This window comes from Rhyacophila brunnea, unplaced genomic scaffold, assembly GCF_057557595.1.
Source record: "Rhyacophila brunnea isolate RB1 unplaced genomic scaffold, BYU_Rbru_1.0 scaffold_8, whole genome shotgun sequence".
Lineage (NCBI taxonomy): Eukaryota > Metazoa > Arthropoda > Insecta > Trichoptera > Rhyacophilidae > Rhyacophila > Rhyacophila brunnea.
This window is the reverse complement of record NW_028233350.1, coordinates 21,813,584-21,834,057: the sequence shown is the minus strand read 5'-3', so window position 1 is coordinate 21,834,057 and position 20,474 is coordinate 21,813,584. Positions and strand designations below refer to the sequence as shown.

At 31.1% G+C, this 20,474-nt stretch overlaps 1 protein-coding gene across 2 annotated transcripts in view; it reads left to right on the top strand.

Moving 5' to 3' along the window:
* The window catches only part of LOC147064037 (uncharacterized), a 35,130-nt gene extending 17,901 nt beyond the window's left edge, over positions 1–17,229 (top strand). Inside the window, exons 2-5 of one of the 2 annotated variants that reach the window (XM_085958897.1) lie at positions 12,016–12,362; positions 12,721–12,865; positions 13,901–13,994; positions 16,758–17,229. In XM_085958897.1, the coding sequence (XP_085815023.1) occupies positions 12,206–12,362; positions 12,721–12,865; positions 13,901–13,994; positions 16,758–16,877 (516 nt within the window). In that variant the 5' untranslated portion in view covers positions 12,016–12,205 and the 3' untranslated portion in view covers positions 16,878–17,229. The remainder of the gene's footprint in view (positions 1–12,015; positions 12,363–12,720; positions 12,866–13,900; positions 13,995–16,757) is intronic. The other variant, XM_085958898.1, reaches the window with a different exon arrangement.
* The last annotated feature ends 3,245 nt before the right edge of the window (positions 17,230–20,474 follow it).

The following is a 20,474-nucleotide window of genomic DNA, read 5'->3' as shown; positions in this document are numbered from 1 at the left end:
GGGCGGCCCTCCCAACCTATCGCTATGGTTAAAGGCAGTCTGACGCTCTCCAGTATTGTTTTTCAAATGGTGTTCGAGGTCAAATAAAATTCAGTGTAAGTTAGCAATTTTTTAACACATCGAATTTTGGAGTTGTCGAGTATTATTCAACACGTCCGAACAACCTTATATTTTTAAATGGTAATAACTCCAAAGTAAACTAGCGTCGCAAGCGACTTTTTTTGCTATTAGAGCAAATTTAAAATGTGTATTTATCTCATTTATCTGGTCGACCCGTCACGCCGGGCCCCCCTGAGCCCGGACCCCTAGGCTAGAGCCCTGTCAGCCTCCCTCTTGTAGGGGCCATGTAGTCAGCATTACATGGAGATTTCCATGTTGGGTATAAAACGTAAAGATAACAGATTAGAGGATAAAATAGTAGACGAGACTACGCGATGTGGTGGAGGTAGAAATAGACTAGACACGGCGAGTAGATTACAACTTCATCTATTGGAGGTCTTCATCCAGGAACAAATCGATACCGTTTGATGATTATTATTATTATTATATTCCGTCTATATGGAGTATTACTTACAGTTTTCTATACGTTTTATTGTTTAGAAACATGGATATTCAAGGATAGAGACATTCGAAGTTGAATGCTATCAAAATATGCTAAAAAGAAACAAACCAATGCGTAAGGAAGGATAAAAATATTGACTTCGCCTCACAAAAAGAACGAAGCTGAAGTATTTCGTGAATGTAACGAGATAAAAAAAAACGCCATAGACAGTTGGTATTGCAGTTGGAGTTTCAAGAAGACAAATGTGCGCATCTACTATCTGAGAAGCCCATGAGAAATACTTTAGTAACTATGCTCATTTCTCAGTGCTACTGCGTCTATGAAAAAATGCTTACATAAGAAAGGAAAAAGAATAATTACACGGACAAATCTAGATAAACAATTATTTACCTTGAACATTTTGGGCACAACCGTATCCGCCAGATAATCATTAAATTATGTATAAACACTAAACTCTACGACCGATATTATCATTTCTTGCTTGTATAATTATCGCAGGATATACATAGTAATCAAATGGCGTTTGGGGATCGAGATATAATAAGGAACTATATTCACTTCAGGGGGCGAAACGATAGTGTCATAATATGACACGAATTTATATTATAAACATGAATCGATTGCGCTGGATAATACACACACATACCACTTACCAGAAAGGATGTCCAAGTATGCATCTTTTGAGAGTAAAAGAAGATCTTGACCGCCGAAACTTAAATTTGTAAGCTGAATCCTTCAGAATGAAGATAGTATCTGGAGGAAGAAAAAACCCGCCAAGAGTTGTAGAACTAAGTATGATGAGAATGATGACAAATAATGGATTAAGTGTACACAAATATTTCTTTTACATAATAATATACTTTTGTAAATCCTTAAGCAGTTTTTAACATATTTACCGCTACTACAATTGACTTTTTACAAGAGCGATTATTATAACTACGCTTCGGATTCAATTATGTACACATCTACCTGCCGAAACACAGATATGGAAATAATAAAAAAAACGTCCTGTGAGTATTAATCATTACTTGTTTTAAATGATAAACAAACATTGTATCACTAATGAATAATGATTTACTTAGACGAGTCCATTAATTGTATTAAAAAGTAATACGGTAGGTACTTAGTTTAATGTTCACACACCAATTTAATAACTGGATTTCTTAATCGAAAACGTCGAGTGAAGCTCCATCAAAATGTGCTTACGTATTAATATCGGTCAAGTAGCAATATGGTCGTTAGATAATTTTGTGTGAGGGTAGGCGAACTTCGTGTCGTAAACAAAGCTAATAGACCAAAGTTGAATATAATTTTCAAAGGTCAAAAATTATTGCTTTGCAACGCATTTAAAGAAGACCGAGACATGTCTAGAATTAATATTAAAATCGATCTCAACCTCACGATAAAAATATATTGTAATCAATATAGATAATTATCATGAAATGCACAAGAAATAATAATTTGAATTGAGTTATTTATATTATTGGAATATTATTATATATTAGAAAACTAAATACGAGAATTATTATTATGATTACAATACAAATTGAATGACAAAACTAAAAAATAAGAAGTGTCAACTTATGAAAATTAATATTTAAAAAATATCCCCTCTCACAGTGTGAGCTTATAATGAAAAACAATGAAAATGGTTTTTAAGTAACCGGTAAAAGAATATTACAAAAACATATATGTCATAATGAATATCGATGTATGCCAAGTATATCTTATTATCAGCTATGAGACAAGTGAAAAATAATAAAATATCATAAAATAATTGATTGTATTTATTTTAATAATTATTTTTTTTAAAAGCTAACCACCAAACGTGGATACGGTAACAAGCTTTATGTGCTTGAAATTCAGTTAATATGAAACACGATGCAATTAATGACTATACAATTCACTTACACACTTAAATCAAGCTTAACTATTGCATTATTAAATATTTTATTAAAATATTAGCAAGTTTACCTACGTAAACTAAATATTGGAGTGATGAGTGACGTCGGTTAGTAATTAAGGCATTTAAGTACCTTGATTTAATATAAAAAATCGATAGCCAAAATTGTAATGTAATTTGATAAACATTTCAAGTAAAAACTACTAGTTTAAATCGTCGTAATTATGTAGGATAACCGTAGCTTAATTGGAAAAGCACACTGACGCGAATACAGCGGTTATAGATCCAAGTCCCATCGAGTGTCATATTTTTTCTAGTAGGTACATTTCAAATTATGTATGTTTAATGACATTTCAATTAAATATGCCATTTATAGCAGGACAGTCGCTGTTAATAAAAGGTCGTAATACATGTGTGATCTTGATTGTCCTGGAAATGATTTTGGTGGAAGCCAGCAGCAAATAAATTTTGCAAATAGCCTATATAGTAGATTATTTGTAAGGTTAAGTTAGGTTTGCTTATCATTATTGAATTCATGAATTTTCTCGAAATCGGTTATGAAAATTTCCGCTGTTCTCACATGGTTTCCAGTAAACAGACTTGTACCATGGTTTTTTTATGACACTTTGGAAAATTCAAATAAATACTGTAGGAATTAGATTCTTTATCATAGAAATTGCTTATATCCGAACCCTATATTTTGGGAGGATATTTTATGTAATAAAAAGGGTGCACAAATTAAATAAATACTAATTAATGACATCATTCTGAAATCGAATAGCACACATACTTTCAACTAGGAACAATAAAAACTGCTTGACGGCCTAACCCATTACTTACATAGTTACCAGTTGAGATTGCCTGAAATAGACTTGTCTAGCCAGGCTAGCAACATATTAGAGAAACAATTTAACGAGATTGAAGTTCGCTTTTGAGAAGTAAATAGTCTGAAGCGAATCACCGATAACCCACGACAGCAACTCATAGCGATAACCCGCGATATTATTTATTAGTGTTGCCAATCTAGCTTGTCTATTGATATTTGAATTTTCTTTTCATACTCTCGGGAGTGTCCTCCATAACACATTTTTAAATATTTTCAATATGTCTAAATATTATGTTCAGTTTTACAACTTATGAAAATGATATTGTAGTGTCCTTTCCAACATGAACGTTTTTGATAGTGACTTAGTTTTATAACGATACCTACATATTATATTTTGTAACTATTTAGATGTCATTCCATTACATGTATAATAAATTGAGATTTCGTTTTATATTGAAGAGCATCCGGATATTTTTTTAAAGTTATATATAGAAACCGATCGAAAGAAAATCAATTGGTAATGATTTCATGATCGATAATATTAAGAGTTCAGTGAAACGGCAAATAATTATCAGCAATAGATGAGACGTAATTTCGCTTGCGTTGCCAGTCTGAGAGCGATAGTCGACCTGTGAGTACGTCAATTTGTTTTGTGATGGCGTCGGAGGAATTAATTCTTAAATCGTGTAAAGATGACTAAAAAACGTTACGTATTCACTCGAAAAACAAAACATGTCAATGAATATATTATTACTTAAATAGCAATAAACATGTGTTAATTAAATTAACAATTAAGTGGACGCATGTTGAATTTTTATGGAAAATTATGTTTTGTTCGTCACGCGTCGTTTGCACAATCTGCGCGTCACGTAGTCACGATCGTTTTAGACCATGCCTCAGCTGAAGTATTTATAGCCTCAATAACAAAAACATCATTTTTGCTAAACACGACTGGCGAATAGCATGAGAGGTGTACGCCATTTCACCGAATTTTCATGCCAAGTGGTCTCTGCGCTATTATTTTACATAGTATTTAATTTGTGTAAGTGGTTGCCCCGTTTGATAAACTAACGCCGTTACTCCACGCGTTCTGTGAATTTTGCACCTAATGTTTCTCGGCCAGAAAGTTTTTTCTTGTCGTTGTATAATATTTATTTCATATTCCGTATATTCTTTATGGCCAATCAATTATTATTATTTTTTAGATTCGTTAGGTATCTGTCATAATTTCTTTCAGTATTTGAGTGTTGGCAACACTGATTATTGCCTCAGCGTCGATTTATTTCAATTATCTCCCCCCACGAGTGCAGATAAATCAAACCGAGAGAGCAGAGATCAGCTCGAATCAGCCGCGGCCGTGTGTCACCTCAAGTGGTCCTCACGCTACTGCTCATTATGCAATTCATTAACGACCGAATAAAGGTACTACTTTCAATGCAGTGGTGGGAAATTATTTTGCTAATATTTAATTCGATTACATTTTTTTCATTCAATACCGAATGTAAGAATGTATGGTAGATACTTTTTATATAAAAAAAATACAACACTTTGAAAATCCTCAGAAACATAACTACGTATTAGTAATAAATAAAACATAACCTAGCGATCTTTTTGTAGAATCTTAATCAATTCAACTAGCGTAGGTAGTTAATAGTAAGTATTCTCAAGAATGACAGATGAATGGGTAGTTTAAGGGATAAGAGTACTCACCTGAATTTTTTTTTTAATATAATTTTAAATAAATGAACAAATTTACAATTTAATCTCTAAAATCGGCTTAATTCGTTTAAAAATGATTTTACAAAAACATATTTATTTTCCGACCATGTCCGATCATAATAACATCATTTTATGGGATTCACAGAATAGAGGTTTGTATTAACAGATTTGTTTTTTTTTTTACGAGAAATGGATGTTAGCCACTTGTTCAACCTATTAGGTCCATACTCTGACTCATACACAAATTTAAAAACAACATATTGTGTACTTGCCAGACCCACGATTCGAACCTGGAGCCTACGACTCTATAGGGCGACGCTTAAGCCGCGCGGCCATACATTTATAGTTGCATATTAGTATTATTAACAAATATGTTTGTATATATAATATTTATTTAATTTTGGTAGTGAATAGTCTCAAAATATTTTGAAGTTGTCCACATTTTAATCTCGTTAATGTTTTTGGCTTTCGTTATCGTTAAAAAGAAATTGGATTTATATTATTTCCTTTTAAATATTAAATAAAAGCTTGTCTTAGCTATTTTGTATAAAACTCACGTTGTGATAGATTCGTATCTTCATAAATTCGCCTTGAAGCCTAATTAATTAATATCGTTGTCGAATAGAAAAATAAAGAAGTCTTTTCAACAGGACTGTGTTTGAAAACTAACATATTCCTAAATTTAGTACTTAAATGGAAAAACACCATATTTTATTAATTTTTTCACAAGTTTATTTAAAATATTCGGCGTCATTCGTATCAAGAAAATCAATCTTTATATTATATAATATAATAATTATGAGGTTGTGTTGAGTTCCAAGGAAAAGTCACTGTTCGGACTAAGGCCCGTTTCAGACGGGACACCGGTGTCGCGCTCGTATATAATAAGGAGGCCTTTGTATTCGAATAAAGGGGTCATTGTATTATGTTTATGAACGCCCCAGAGCTAATGAGTCAACGCGTGTCCGGTACACTTTTCCGTCGGCAGCTACATTCTCAAGCCGCCGATACACTTGTTTTTATTACCGCAGCCAGTTTTATGTTCTAATTTATAACGCGAGATTATGCATTGACTCATTAGCTCTGGGGCGTTCATAAACATAATACAAAGGCCGGTTTATTCGAATAAAAAGGCCTTCTATATTATATCGAGCTCGACACCGGTGTCCCATCTGAAACGGGCCTAACACTATGTTTCGCGCCTCTCGTTATATGTGACATATTCCGCGTATATTGCGTATCATATTATAAAAAAAGATATATTATATATTATGATCATTTTCAAGGAACCCAACAAGTACATCTTGGAACCCATCTCTGAATATCTGCAACCATACTAAAACTATGCTCACATAGAAGAAGAAAATCTATTATGTTTTTTAAAAATATTTTTTCACATTTATAAACTACCAAAACCCGTTTCACGTTGATACTGTGTAAGACAAAACTGGTCTCGGTGTTTGATCAATATCAAGATACTAAAAAAATAACAAACATTTATTTTTGTTATTTACATTCAATTATATTTCATAAATAAGAGTAAATGAAATATTAACTCTACTGTAAGAGTGTATAAGGCTTATATCATATTATTATTATTTTTTAGATCTGAATATGGAAAAAATGTTATTTATTATTAACTGAAAATAATCCCCTCCGTCCCTGATATAAGGAAATTTATTGAGACATGACCTATCTTTCAACATACATAATAATAAACTCAGTGTATAGAACGAATCAGTATATTGAACGTACAGTAGCCGCTGACTTTTAAATTTGTCTTTCAAGAAATTATTAGGTCTATAGGTCTGCAGGTCAACTACTCTCATTGATATTATCATTGTCCTCTCCATTTGCTTTGAAGAATGATAGTACAATAAAATAATGAATACGAAGTACCTACGTATGTAATAAAATATCACCTGACTTCTAAGTAGATATTTAATTTACTTGACACAAGTCTTTTAAAGTAAGTACCTAGGTACGTATACAAAGAGTTCGCCTCCTATAATATGCTTTGACACAACTTGACAGTCGTAAGATAGAAAATCTTTTATATTTTTGTCACATACTTACTTACTATCCAGTGACGCGGAAAACTTTTTTCAAGAAAGGCTTAGTTTGAGCTTGGTAATAACTTCTGCTTACAGCGTATATCTTCTGAAAATAAAGCTTAGCTTTATTAGTAGTTCTCAACACTGTTTGGATTCTAGAAAAAAACATACTTAATAAAATTGGTGCTAAACTAAACTCGAAGTAACATCCATTTCATGTGTTTCAGTGTGCTTTATGAATTGAGCAACCTGCACTATATCTAATTACTGCCAAAAGTCTCTAAATCAGGTTATGGAGTAATGACAATTTGAAAGTTTGACATGCCCTCTAAAATCAGACATAATGCTAATTTCTTTGTTCATTTTCATGTTCTATATATCGGGTGACCTGGAATTTTTTCTATCATACATATTTATACATGGACACATAATCCGTTGTTAACTCTAAATACCAACTTTTGGCAGCAAAATTACAAAAAAATTGTCATCAGTATTTATTTGATAAGCACGAAATTAGATAAGACCTCGAACACACAGTTAATATATTTATTCAGTCAAACTAAATACTATAAATTTGCTTAATAATATAAAAAATGGTAGGTAATGAAAATAATATACGACCTAAGATGTCCTCCCTTACTGTACGAAACTTGCATTGAGAATCGTAACCATGTCTATCGAGTTGTTTGTTCTTTCAGTATTAAGGTCGAATCATCCAACGCGATCTTAGCATTGAGAATGTAAGGAAAGTATTCGCTATTGTCTCAAATACAAAGAAATTACAACAGAAAATCTTTTTATACGTGTTGGATAGACAATTATTCATCTACTTAGCCAAATCATCTACCTACACTATCTTCTAATTAGGTGAAAATCCATTATTTCCTGCGTGTGACTTCGTGTTTTACAATATAAAGCTGATATGGATGTTTAACGGGAGATTTTCGATATTTAATCGAACAACACTGAATCGTGGATCTAATCTATATTGATTATGTGTTGAGAAAAAAAACTCTTTTACGATACCTTAATCTAAAATATAATTATTATTCTAAAACATTTTTACAAGCAATTACTATTTGTGATTATTATTTTAAAGTGTAGAGAAAACTTAACTTAAATTTTAAAAAGTCGATAATATGTTTTGCTGGTTTATGAATAAATAAAATCATTTAACTCAGAAAGGTTTATGGAGTATTTCATAGATTTTGTGAGTAGTATGAAAAACATATAATTTAAAGTATTTATAACGAAACATTTATTGGATGTAAGTAACGGTTACTAATGCTTTTTATAGTTAATAAATAACTAGCACAAAATCAGTAAAACGTACTACACAACTATGTAATTATTGTTACATACATTTTATTAAAAAAAAAAAAAATTTTGAAATCCTATAAAACGTGTAGGTAGGCTTCGAAATAAAATGGTGGACACTACATAATATGTTGGTTATGGAAACAAAATCACATTATAAATAGAGATTACTATTGGTAAAAAGAAAATGTGGGATTGCATATTTTTGCGTAAATACGTTAATTTCTTTGCATTGATTCTGTCGGGTATTACGCATGATATCTCTTCATAATATGCAACGATATCGCACAATTTGTAATGTAAAATAATATTATGATCGGATTAATATTGCGTAATAATGCGTATTGTATTTAAATGCCTATCGCATTGTTGAGCTTACAAAATCAGAACTGGATTTAACTACATAACAGCTATAGACCATTTAATTTAATATCCTATAGGGATATTCTATTACAACTACACCACCTTGATAGGTCATCGATAGCCGATAATACCACAGATATTAAACTCACCCTATTTTCTTCAAAAGCTCTGTTTACTAACAGTGAATAATAAAATTATAAAAGTAAAATAACGGTGAATAATGTACTTATTTTATTATATTATAAAAACATTCATATTCGTTATACCCTGTTTATTGCTGACAGTACGTATTATCGCGATGACAATAAGAAAATGCACGTGTAAACACGTATTATAGTGCAAGTTGCAAGATTGCATTCATGGATCAAAAAAGTTCAAAAGCTTCTGAATTTTCACGCAATAGTTTATACTTCAATGGCGGTGCGCATGCATAGTAGAACGATAGTGGCAAACCTGCCTGAAGAAATACGTACTACACCGCACATAACATTTCGACGTTTGACGATTATCTACGTATCTGTACGAACCTGTCAAATAGTTCCACACAATGACAATATCGCGTCTCGCTTACGCTCGAAGAATGAGATTGGTGAGACAGCCAGCACTTTTAAATTAGTGTAAACAGTTATTATCGCGATAGTTAATTTTTTACACTATTACTTTACACGATTAATTTATATACTATTGGTGCCAGTAAACCCATGCACGTGTACAAGCGCTATAATGCTACATAATTCATTGTTATCATGAAATTGCCATTTTTAAGAAACCAGAAACATTGATGATGTTTTTATTTTGGGACATTTTCTTAGTTTTTCTACTTTCACATTCTTGGAAAAAAGAGAGTGAATTAACAACCGCTTAAATTTACCGGTCCATGAATAACTGACCACCGAAGACAATATTATGATTGAACTCAGACAAAATTAAATCTATATTTGAATTCAAGTATTTGTTATAATACTTATTAAGTATGTTTGTTGAATTATTCAGGAAAAAGAAAAATCTTTGAATGACTCTTAACTCTAAAGGGTACACCTCAATACGTATAATTAAATGTTGTTTATGATGAAACGACTGGTAGTCAATGCACAGTTATTGTTATAAGTACTATAATTTATTTCAATATAACAGTGAGTAAATAGCGGTTTTTTTTATAAGCTAATGAGATTGTCAAAACAGTCAATTATCTGGGGCTATATCTAGTTAATCAAACAAACAACAATAAAGCTCTGATTAAAATTAATATCAGAAATATATTGTCTTAAGCAACGCTCATCTTTGTGAAATAATAGCAATAAACGTTTTAAAACTCAAAGCTTCATAGCAAAAATAGTCAAATCATTGTGACCACTCAAAAATAATTTGTAGATAAAGTCGAGCCTAAACGTTATAGAATATAAGTATAAATATCTTTAAACAAAGCTTTTATTGGAATTGAAAAAATCTTATACAGCTAGATTGATTATAGTATGAAGATTGAAATCTTAACCCCAGAGGTGTCATATTTCATAATGGCCAACATCTATAAATACAAGTAGTCAAGTCTGTTTGCATCAGTTGAATTGAAGAAGTATCACTTTTAATACCTATCTAGTGTTACGATGAAAAATAGTTTAAAATAAGAATGTATTGTTGAATATCATTAAATAAATAACTTTTTAATTACACGGAAAATAATCAAAAATGTTACATACATACAGAAAGCAGCTTATACAAATTCTGAAATACGGTGAGTTGCTATTTTTTTATAATATCGGTGTCTGTAGATACAGATTACATTTACTGTATTGTAATTCTTTAAGAATGTAGAAACTTCAGCAAATGACGGTGTTCATTCGGAAAAATGATTTAACCCTTTTTTAATTGTTAATTAATACGAATGGCTAGATAATAATTATTATTGTATTAATCTTGATCATTATCATCGGTATGACAACAAACCCATGTGGATTTTATCAGTCTTCAGAAAACGTATCTACTACTCTCTGTATACCGCAATCTCGACCCACTGCCTCACACTCCGACCACCTAAGTTTGGTATCCCGCCCTTTTTTCCTTCCGGTTTATTGAATAAGAGTCTACTGACTCCTACTGGAGTGACAAGCATTCTCCATCATTTAGATGTGTTCGCCTTGAGGCCTGCCCAATGGAGTCGTCTCACGTGTGAGGTCACTGGTCAATGTACAATGCCCACATGGTAGCACCTTCCTCGCCACGGTTCTCAAGTTCTTACATTCAAATATATCCAAGTTCCTCTTATTTTTTCATTTCTGTCGTTTAGAACTTTATTTTAATTTTCTTTGAAAGGTGCCTTCAATTTAATTCAAATTTTAAAATATAAGAATACCTAGTTCTTTATTATTATAACCACATGACTGCGTTTACAAATTTAGCTAGGGACCATTTGTACTGGCATTAGCAGTGACGCCCTTAGACAAAATTCCGCCCCTAGGCAGCGATAAAATGCCGCCCCATTTTTTAAACAGTATTTTTTATCATCCATTCATGACACTCCTTTCATCCAAGAAATCTGCTGTATGGATACATTTCTAACAAAATATATAGATACCACTAAAACATACAACATTAAATTTAGATATAAAAAGCGAATAAATATAATAGAGTCTGAGGTTCTATTTGGTTAATATTTCGGACACATTTGGTTTTCACCATTTAGCAATACACAGATTTATTGTTTTCACACCATTTTTAGTTTATTTTTATTAAAAAAAATAATTTTCATTAGTATTTATGTAATATACACCTACTTTTAATCATAAATACAATAGTACATAATAAAATGAATAGTCTCAACACTTAAAATAAAAATAAAAAACTGTCCTTGTTTTTTTGTTGCAAAGTCAGTAACTATGTCATCCAAATCTAAAAATCTTTAAATTCCATCTCCACTTCAATAGACAATAGTCCACGGTTTCAGATACATTGAAAATTCACCTGACAACTGTTTATTTAACTTAAATGTATTAATTAACTTCTATGTTAATTAATACATTTTGTTACCAACCACTGAGCTGATTTTTTTAATGGAAAGATATTTTCGTTATTACTAAGTTTAGGTAGCTATTTCCATATATACCAAATGATTCTCGTCGATTTGCCGCCCTTCGAGTAACTGCCGCCCCCAAGCGACGCTCAATCTGCCTACCCCCACGGCACGTCACTGGGCATTAGTATTAAACATAATATATTATTTGACAAAATTATTTGTGTCCTAAACTAACGATCATAATATTTTCTTTTGTTACAGAAATCAATGCCAGCAAGTCATGATCAGGCGCCCAACAAGAGTGAAAGAATTGTAAATTTGACGCACCACAGCAGGTCGTCAGATTTACGAAAACTTTGGCGGAGACGAATCCTTCCATCCAAGTCGCTGTACGACTGTTTCATTTGAAGAAGAAGATTAAAGACAAGCTGATCAAACTCGTACGGGAAAGATGCAGTCTGTTCTGCTATTGCTTCTGGCGTTGAGCAGTATACTGTCGTCTTGCGTAGGGCAGCCGACGCGAATGAAGTTTTGTGGAGCGATTCTTGCTGATGCTTTGAGGCACGTCTGTCGAGAATATGGCTACAATGCACCTGGTTTTGACGAAGGTATATTTTATTTTACTATTCATAATAAGTTATAATATTTTTATTAAATTATTAGTCTGATTGTTTAATCATCTCTCTTTACTTAATAAAACTTTGCCTAACTATTATTCTCAAATTAAACATTTCAAAATGCAATTTTTAGCAAACCGGCGAGCTATCTCTGATTTATATTTTTATCTTTAAATTCCTTAAATATTGTGAACATCTCTAGAGTAAACTTTTCACTGCCTATTACAAACTGAAGAAATACGGAGTATCCTAATACAGATTAGCCCGCTGGAGACAGACAGAAGGGGAGAAGTTGCACTACTATATAAATTTTAATATTTATAATTAAAGTAACCTCATTATGTTCCAGGCCATGATGATAGTCGGATTAAGAAACCTACCCGGTATCGAATCGACAGCAATTCTGGAGTTGCGACTGAATGCTGTGTCCGTGGGTGCAGTTGGCGTACAATGAACTCTTATTGTGCAGAACCGAGCAAATCACTTAATTCTGAGTAAGTCCCTATCATATAAGTAATATACTTTTATACACAAATTATTATGACTTGCTTAGATGTTGTTTAGATCGTAAAGGAAAAAGACAAACGCAAGATCGATGTTTTTGGGATTTGATATTATAGGCGTATGGTAAAGATTCCATGGACGGCAGAATGGTTAAAAATACCTGTTTTAAAAGAAATAAACGTAAAAATCGGAGCTTAAAAATTTGCCTCCAAAAAAATCTGCAGTTCCTTGGCATTATAGCCAAAACCAAAGCCAACTGGGACATTTGAGAGGACTCACGATCGATTAAATAACAAAATACAATAAGACGTTACCTGAGTCTATTAATATTACAGTGGATTAGGTTGATGAAAACGTATGTGATTCATCTGTGTCTCTTTATTTTTTATAATTTAATTATTGTATTGGACAGAAGTGCCCATGATAAATTAATAAAAAATCAAATTTGAATATATTTTTTGAATTATTTACCTTTAACTCAATATTCACAAAATTTATTTATTTATTGATTTATAATTTTACTCATAAATAATACTTACATAAATATAGCCTCAAATCTGGATACACAATCTTTACAATGAAAAATAAATATACACTCCAATATAAATAAAGTTTTATGAATATAAATTTAACAGTGTAGAAATATTGGTTATGTTTACAACACGTGCTGTTTACTTGGTTGTATTGAGTGACTAACTTAATGACACTATGCGCATGTACCCTCGAGAGCGAAATGAATATAATCATAATAATACATTGTATTGCATCGTCGCGCGCAACTTCGTCACACACCAAAAATCTACTCTGATTTGTTTTCCCAAACACGCCAAAAGAAATATAACTTCAAAAATATTTTTAAATTAATTGTATTGTTAAACATAATAGGGTTTTTACCGCGTGTTTTCCTCCTTCTTTCCTCGACGTTTCAAGCTCGTTACAGAGGCCATTATCAAGAGATAATAATATGTTTATGAAAGTATGTCAAAATAGATTGAATAATTTTTCATGTCTTTTTTAATTTTTAGCAGTGGTATGGACGGAGATCTGAAGAAGCTGGCAATGGTAATCGGACATGGAAGAGCCGCGCGTCTTGCAGCCGCATCCGACGAGCAGGATGAGGTGGGCGAACGAAAGAAGGCACGCCAGGGGAAACGGGCACGCAAGCGAAGGGGGCGCATGGGGAAAGGGGTAAAACGGCGGGAGGAACGGGAGTGTCCCTGTCGATGGGGGAACCGCACGAAACGCAAGCGCCCCGAGCGCCCACCAAAGGTGGCTTGAATGTACATTTACGGAATCAGAGACAAATAAAATATATACATAATATTACTTTCGGTTTTTATATAGGTAGATACGTATGCTTCGTCGCAAAATAATGCACAAAAAATACACAAGGTCTCATTAATTACCAAATGCGACCCTGGGCTAACACACAAAACTGTTATAATTAATTAAAATCTAATAAATTGTATATTCCAGACTCTATTGACAGTAGAGGAATATATTTTGCAGTGTTTTTCTTTTAATCCGTGGCAATCTAGAAAACGACTTTTCCCTTCGGCATATAATTTATTTTTGAGGCCTAATGGCCCACGCCAATTAGTGGACTGTGAGCTGTAGCCCTATTATGTATAGGTACCTTCTTAAAAAACTGAAAGAATTGCGCGAAATGGATTTTCACTTCTCATGAAATCAAATTTACGAGTATGAGAAAATGCTTATTGCGTCGTGCAATCAAATGAAGATTCGGATATATTTTTATTTCGCATTTTCTCTAGTTGTTTAATTTTACGCTAGACAAAAATAAAGTTCAACAATATTTTCTTTTCTTATCATCGCAATAGTGTTTGGACACGAGCCGACTGATAATAATTATTACGATAACATTAATAATATGTACACAATATTTAAATATACATCTGTTATTATTGTTATTAAAGAATGCATTGGAAATTAGGGCTTTGAGATCCGGGCCATGTCATAAGGTTAGATCAGATTTAGGTCAATGTTTTTTGTAATGATATAATTATTAACTAAATTACCAATATAGATTCTGATGTTACGTGATGTTACTAATGTATAATCGAAACTTCTCACTTGTTCCTACACTAAATCACTTGTATCCTGCAAATAATAAATGGTAAACTCTAACTGAAGATAAAATCAATTTTATATTGCATTTTCTCATTATCTGAACATTATTAAATACACTTCAAATAATATTCTTTTACGGCGAGTTTCATAAGAAACTTTTAATAAAACCTTCGGTTGGATGGATTTCGTAGAAAGGAACGGGAAAAACTTTTGCTCTCCGAGTTTCGTAGTTCATACAATAATTGTATTGCGCAGATCTTTTGATTATTATTTATAGCGAAATATTCGGCGCATTTTATGTTACATTTTTTATGAACTGTCAACAATTAAACGTACTTGTCTCTGATTCCGAGTGCTACTAACCTTTAGCTTTGATAAATTCTGTCAATATTTTTTTGTCTTGCATTATTTTAATAATTCTAATACAATACGGCTGTAAATAACACTATCAGCATGATTTTTATTATTTTTATTTTATAACAATAAGCATTTTGGAATTTTGTTAGAATTAAGAAAATAGTTTATATTGAATTGACTATTTTATGACTGGCAAAGTTGCATGTTATACTGAAAATTAATTTAATAGTGGCAAGGCGTCTAACTCACATGTCTGGAAAATCAATGTACCTACCTACATGCTTTCTCAATTCCGATTCCGAACCGAACATTTATTTTTAATTGTTTAAAGTATCCCATATCTTGTGGAAGTCTGCATGCTAAAATATAAATGCGAAAATAATAATTTAAATACCCTTTTATCAAAATATACTTGATAAAATTACATCCAAGCATTGTGTGATCAGTAGTTTAAAAATATCATTTTAAAGTTTTAAAAAATATGTACGCACAAATTCAATGTTATTATCTTTTAGAATCAACACAACACCACCAATCTTTATGTATTGAATAATTAATAATTCCACCATGTCTATCATTGCAATTTTTGAACAATCATAACAATTTTATCGCGTCATCTCTGATTATTGAACTATTCAGAGATATACCCAACAATTTAAATCTAGTCTCGGATTTCTCGTGGGATTTATATTGAAATAATTAATCATTCACGTTTTCACGAGAGTATAATTAATCTCTGGGTACATTTGGATTATCATAATTAATTTCTATAAAATGAAGTGGGTACGTTGCTACAAAAAAAAACGGTCTGAATACTATTACAAAATATAGTAACTAATATTACCTACATGGTGTTGTTTTCCTGACAGCGAGCGCAATATTAATTTTAATTCTTCATTATTCTACCTATTCAAAAAGCATGTTAAAATAATTGAATGTTAAAATAAGTAGGTACCTACACATTTGTCTCTTGGTATGTATCATAATTTACTGGGTAAAACTCAATATGTAAAGTGTAAGATGTAATTGTCAATATGATATAATACAATAAATATACATTATAACTGCATAACGTCCTAAAGATTGCTGGGGTCTCGTGAAGAATATGTTATGTTTTTGAATGTCTGTCTTTATAATAATATATTGTTAATAACAATTTCTGGGGATTATCAACATTATAAAAAGACATGCAACTTGTTTTCTTAGATTCAAATAATATTTCAATAGAATTTGTAAGCAGGTATATGTATTTGATTCGATAAAATTTCATGGATAACCAAAGCTCCCCACCAAAATAAATTAAATTAAGATTTATTGGTTTATTGGAAAAACTTTCAACGTCAATCATAAATGATTCTTAATAAATATATAATTAGGTTTGTGTTTTATTCTCGATTATTTGTAATTACAATAAAGCTTAAATTTTGTTTCCAGATCGACGCTGAAGCCAAGCGTAGCGCTCCTCTCTTCGGAACAGTTTCACCTGAGTACCATAGATTACCAAGAACCCTGGACGAAGTTCCATACCCATATAACAAGATAGTCGGGTTTTGATCTCATGTTTCGTCCCAGGGTGTCTGAAAGGTATTTTTGTGGCAACCCTGCTCACGTGGCGCCCTGCCGCGTCTTGCACAGCCCTGCCAGATCTCTACAACGACTGTGATACTGTGAAGGCATAATCAACGCAAGAAAGACATTCGAATCATATTAGCTGGACCCTTTTATGTGGCGGAAAAGTACGAATCTGAATCTAATTATCGCCATTTTGTAGTACCTAATGTTTTTTGTACATCATTATGAACTGGCGCGTACAATATAAATTTGTTCTGAAATTGACAGGGCTTATCCCATGTTGTTTATAAAGAACATTGTATATTAAAAGGTTATACCTAATACTTCTATGTCCAAATATAGATAGTCGTTGTTGTAACGCCAATTATTATTATTGAAAAGTTTCCATGACAAAACTAAATGAAACTGAAAGCAATCTATAATAGTGTTACTTGTGGGAAATATAAAGTTTAGAATTTTCTTCTAATCAATGGAGTATAGAAACGCGTTCGCGTATAAAATATATAAGCATCTACCCAGTTAAATATATAATATTAATATCAATATAGTTTTGTTTTAGCAGGTTCAATTAAGCCGTGGACAATAATTAAAGTTCTCATGATAACCTATCATTATAAGAATAGCTTTCTAATTGAGACACCACTAATAAAATTGTCCCTTAAAAACATAAGTTAGTGTATCAAAGAGTCAAAATAATATTGTACCGCCGGAAAAAAACGTCTCTATTTTTAAATAAATAATAAATTAAATAATATAGTAATATCATTTTACAAATAGTTTAACTATACCAGCCAATAATAATAAGATGCTATAATTTATTTTTTATCTCAATTATGACAACCAGTCCCCGCGAAAAGACTTGAATATCACTTAAAAGGAAAAAAGGCGTAACGCTCAGTTTTTCAAAATAGGTTTTTTTGTAAGTATAATAACGTTGTAGACTCAGTACAAATTTATAAGACGGTTTTGTGTAGCTTTTTGTGCTCAAAAATAATAGTTTAAACTAAAAGATTATGTATAATAAAATTTAATTAAAATAACTGATAATACTGACTATTTATATCGGCCAATGGTTAGCCATATAAGGCAAATTCTATCGGATAACAAATATTATTATGTTGGTGTTATTGACCGTCTTAAATATTAAATTCACCTCTACACGACTAAATACACGTTATGTCCAAAGGACGTAAGCTACAAGTGCCGATTTATTATCAAAATTTAGGTAGCAATTAAAAAAAAGAAGGAAGTGACGTGGTAAATCGACTTAACCATCTTTTTTGTTGTTTTTTTTTATTAACTCAATAATTAATATCAGATTAAGAATATAAAAACCAAATTATTAATTATCATGCACTTCAAGGTTATGTGTATTTTGTATTTTAACTTTGACCAAAAACCATAACAAAAACGTTTTTATGCCTGGTGTAAAATTTGATTTATGTGGATTACGCCTTTACTCCTTTCCAAAGTCGAATGCAATTGATTTACACCTGAGAATAGCCGATTTCAACTAGTAATTATTTTCAATCACAATTTAGAAGAAAGATAGATAGATACATTATAAATAATAGGTATTACTATAGGCTGGTTGAATTGAAATTAAGATATCGCCCCTTTTTATTAAATATACTACTATTTTTATTCGACTTGATTTTCCTGTAATTTTAAGTTAATTATTATTAACAATCATTGTATAATGATTAATGTCGAAGTTGATAAACTATACTAACTTTGATTTATGTCCACAGTTTGATTATGAATGTAAACTTCTGTAAAATTACTTTATAATTGAATAAAATAAAATGCTTACATTGAACATGCAATGTTTCTTTGCCATAGTACCTACAATATTATTCAATTATTTTCAAATTCGATTACGCCTGCATTGACAATACTTAAATAATTATTGTGTATATTGTATATTTTTCACTACTTATAATTTTTTCAGGATAAGATATTATGTAAAACTCATTTTATGAGTGATATTAATGATAAAACGAACATATTTATATGTGTTTTTCTAATAAAAATAATAATGCATACTATTATGAAATAAATACGCATACTTATATTAAAAAAATAATACATTAAGTACCTAAATATTTTCATTTAAAACATTAGCGAAGCTATTATTTACATAAGGCGGCTATCGACAGTAGTTTATCATATTTATGTATTGAGAAGTTAATTGTTACAATAAGTTAACCGTCTAAACACTCTAAACTGTCAAAAGTGCTTTGTTTTAACAGCTCCTTTCTTGAATGTGTTAACTTTTAGAGTGAGATAGACAGTGTTGATTGTTCCTTAATAATGATAAAGTGATAATATTTATCACTTTAGCTGTCGGTAACCGCCTTGTGTATAGAATAGACCGACTGAACAATGTAATAATTTGGTATAGTAGGACAACTACTTTACCTACATTAAAAACAATGTTACCTATTTAATAGGAATATCTTTTGAATTTTACATTTGAGGGTGTTAATAATTTTGGTTTCTACTATTTTTGTTAGTTTATTAAGTCATTTATCTCTTTGTTATTAACTCATTTCTCTATTGAAATTGGGTTATATTATTCAAAAGTTATTTTCAAATCGGTAGATATAACTAAAGCCCATCAGTAACAAAATATGGTTGTCGTTATCATTCTTTTTCGCTATTGGTGTTTTTAATTATTCAATAATAATATTTTGGTCAAAGTAATTTATTTAATATTATTTGCAATCCATAGTATGACAACTGTTTCATTGTTAACAGAAAAAAGTTGAAATAATAACAAACTTAGTAACTATTATGCTAATTTATAGATATTCAGTAAATAAATAAACAATATTTAAGTTAATACTATTTAAACAATCTACAATTACAATTTACCTCTATCAACAGTCAAAAAAAAGAAAATAAGTACAGTTTTTTTCCGGTTCCTACCTACCCCAATAAAAAAATAGATTTTATGAGAGACAACGTTTTTAATATTATTATTATATATTTCAACATAATATCATTATTTTTTATAAATTAATATTGTTAACCTACACTATTACAGACCTACAAACTTATCTGTAGTATAGCCAAAAATGGAACTAGAACTACCATAGGACGCCATTTTGAAAATTTCATTCGAATTTCAGATTTTGTCCAGTTACGAGTCTTTATTGGGTAGTTTTCGACAGTGGCTCCCCCATCCAATTCTTCAGATAAATTTGTAGGTCTGTATATCTGAACCAAGGTTGTTGAAGAACATCTACGAATTTGAAACCTAAATTCGCTGACTGATTTCACAGGTTGTTCTATCTCACATTTTTAAGAAAAAATACTTTTTAATTCCATTTTTTTCTATTTCCAGAACTCTGTTTAACCTATTAGTCAGAATATAAAATATATGAACGCATTTGTCGATGATATCGAAAATAAGTTATGCTTTTATATGCAGAACACAGTTTTTAATATATATATATATATATAAGTTGTGCAATTATTTCAATGTGAGCTATCAAATTGCTCTCCTGAGAATTTTACAGAAAATAACATAGAACAACCTGGGAATCAGACAGCGATATATATATATATTGGTGG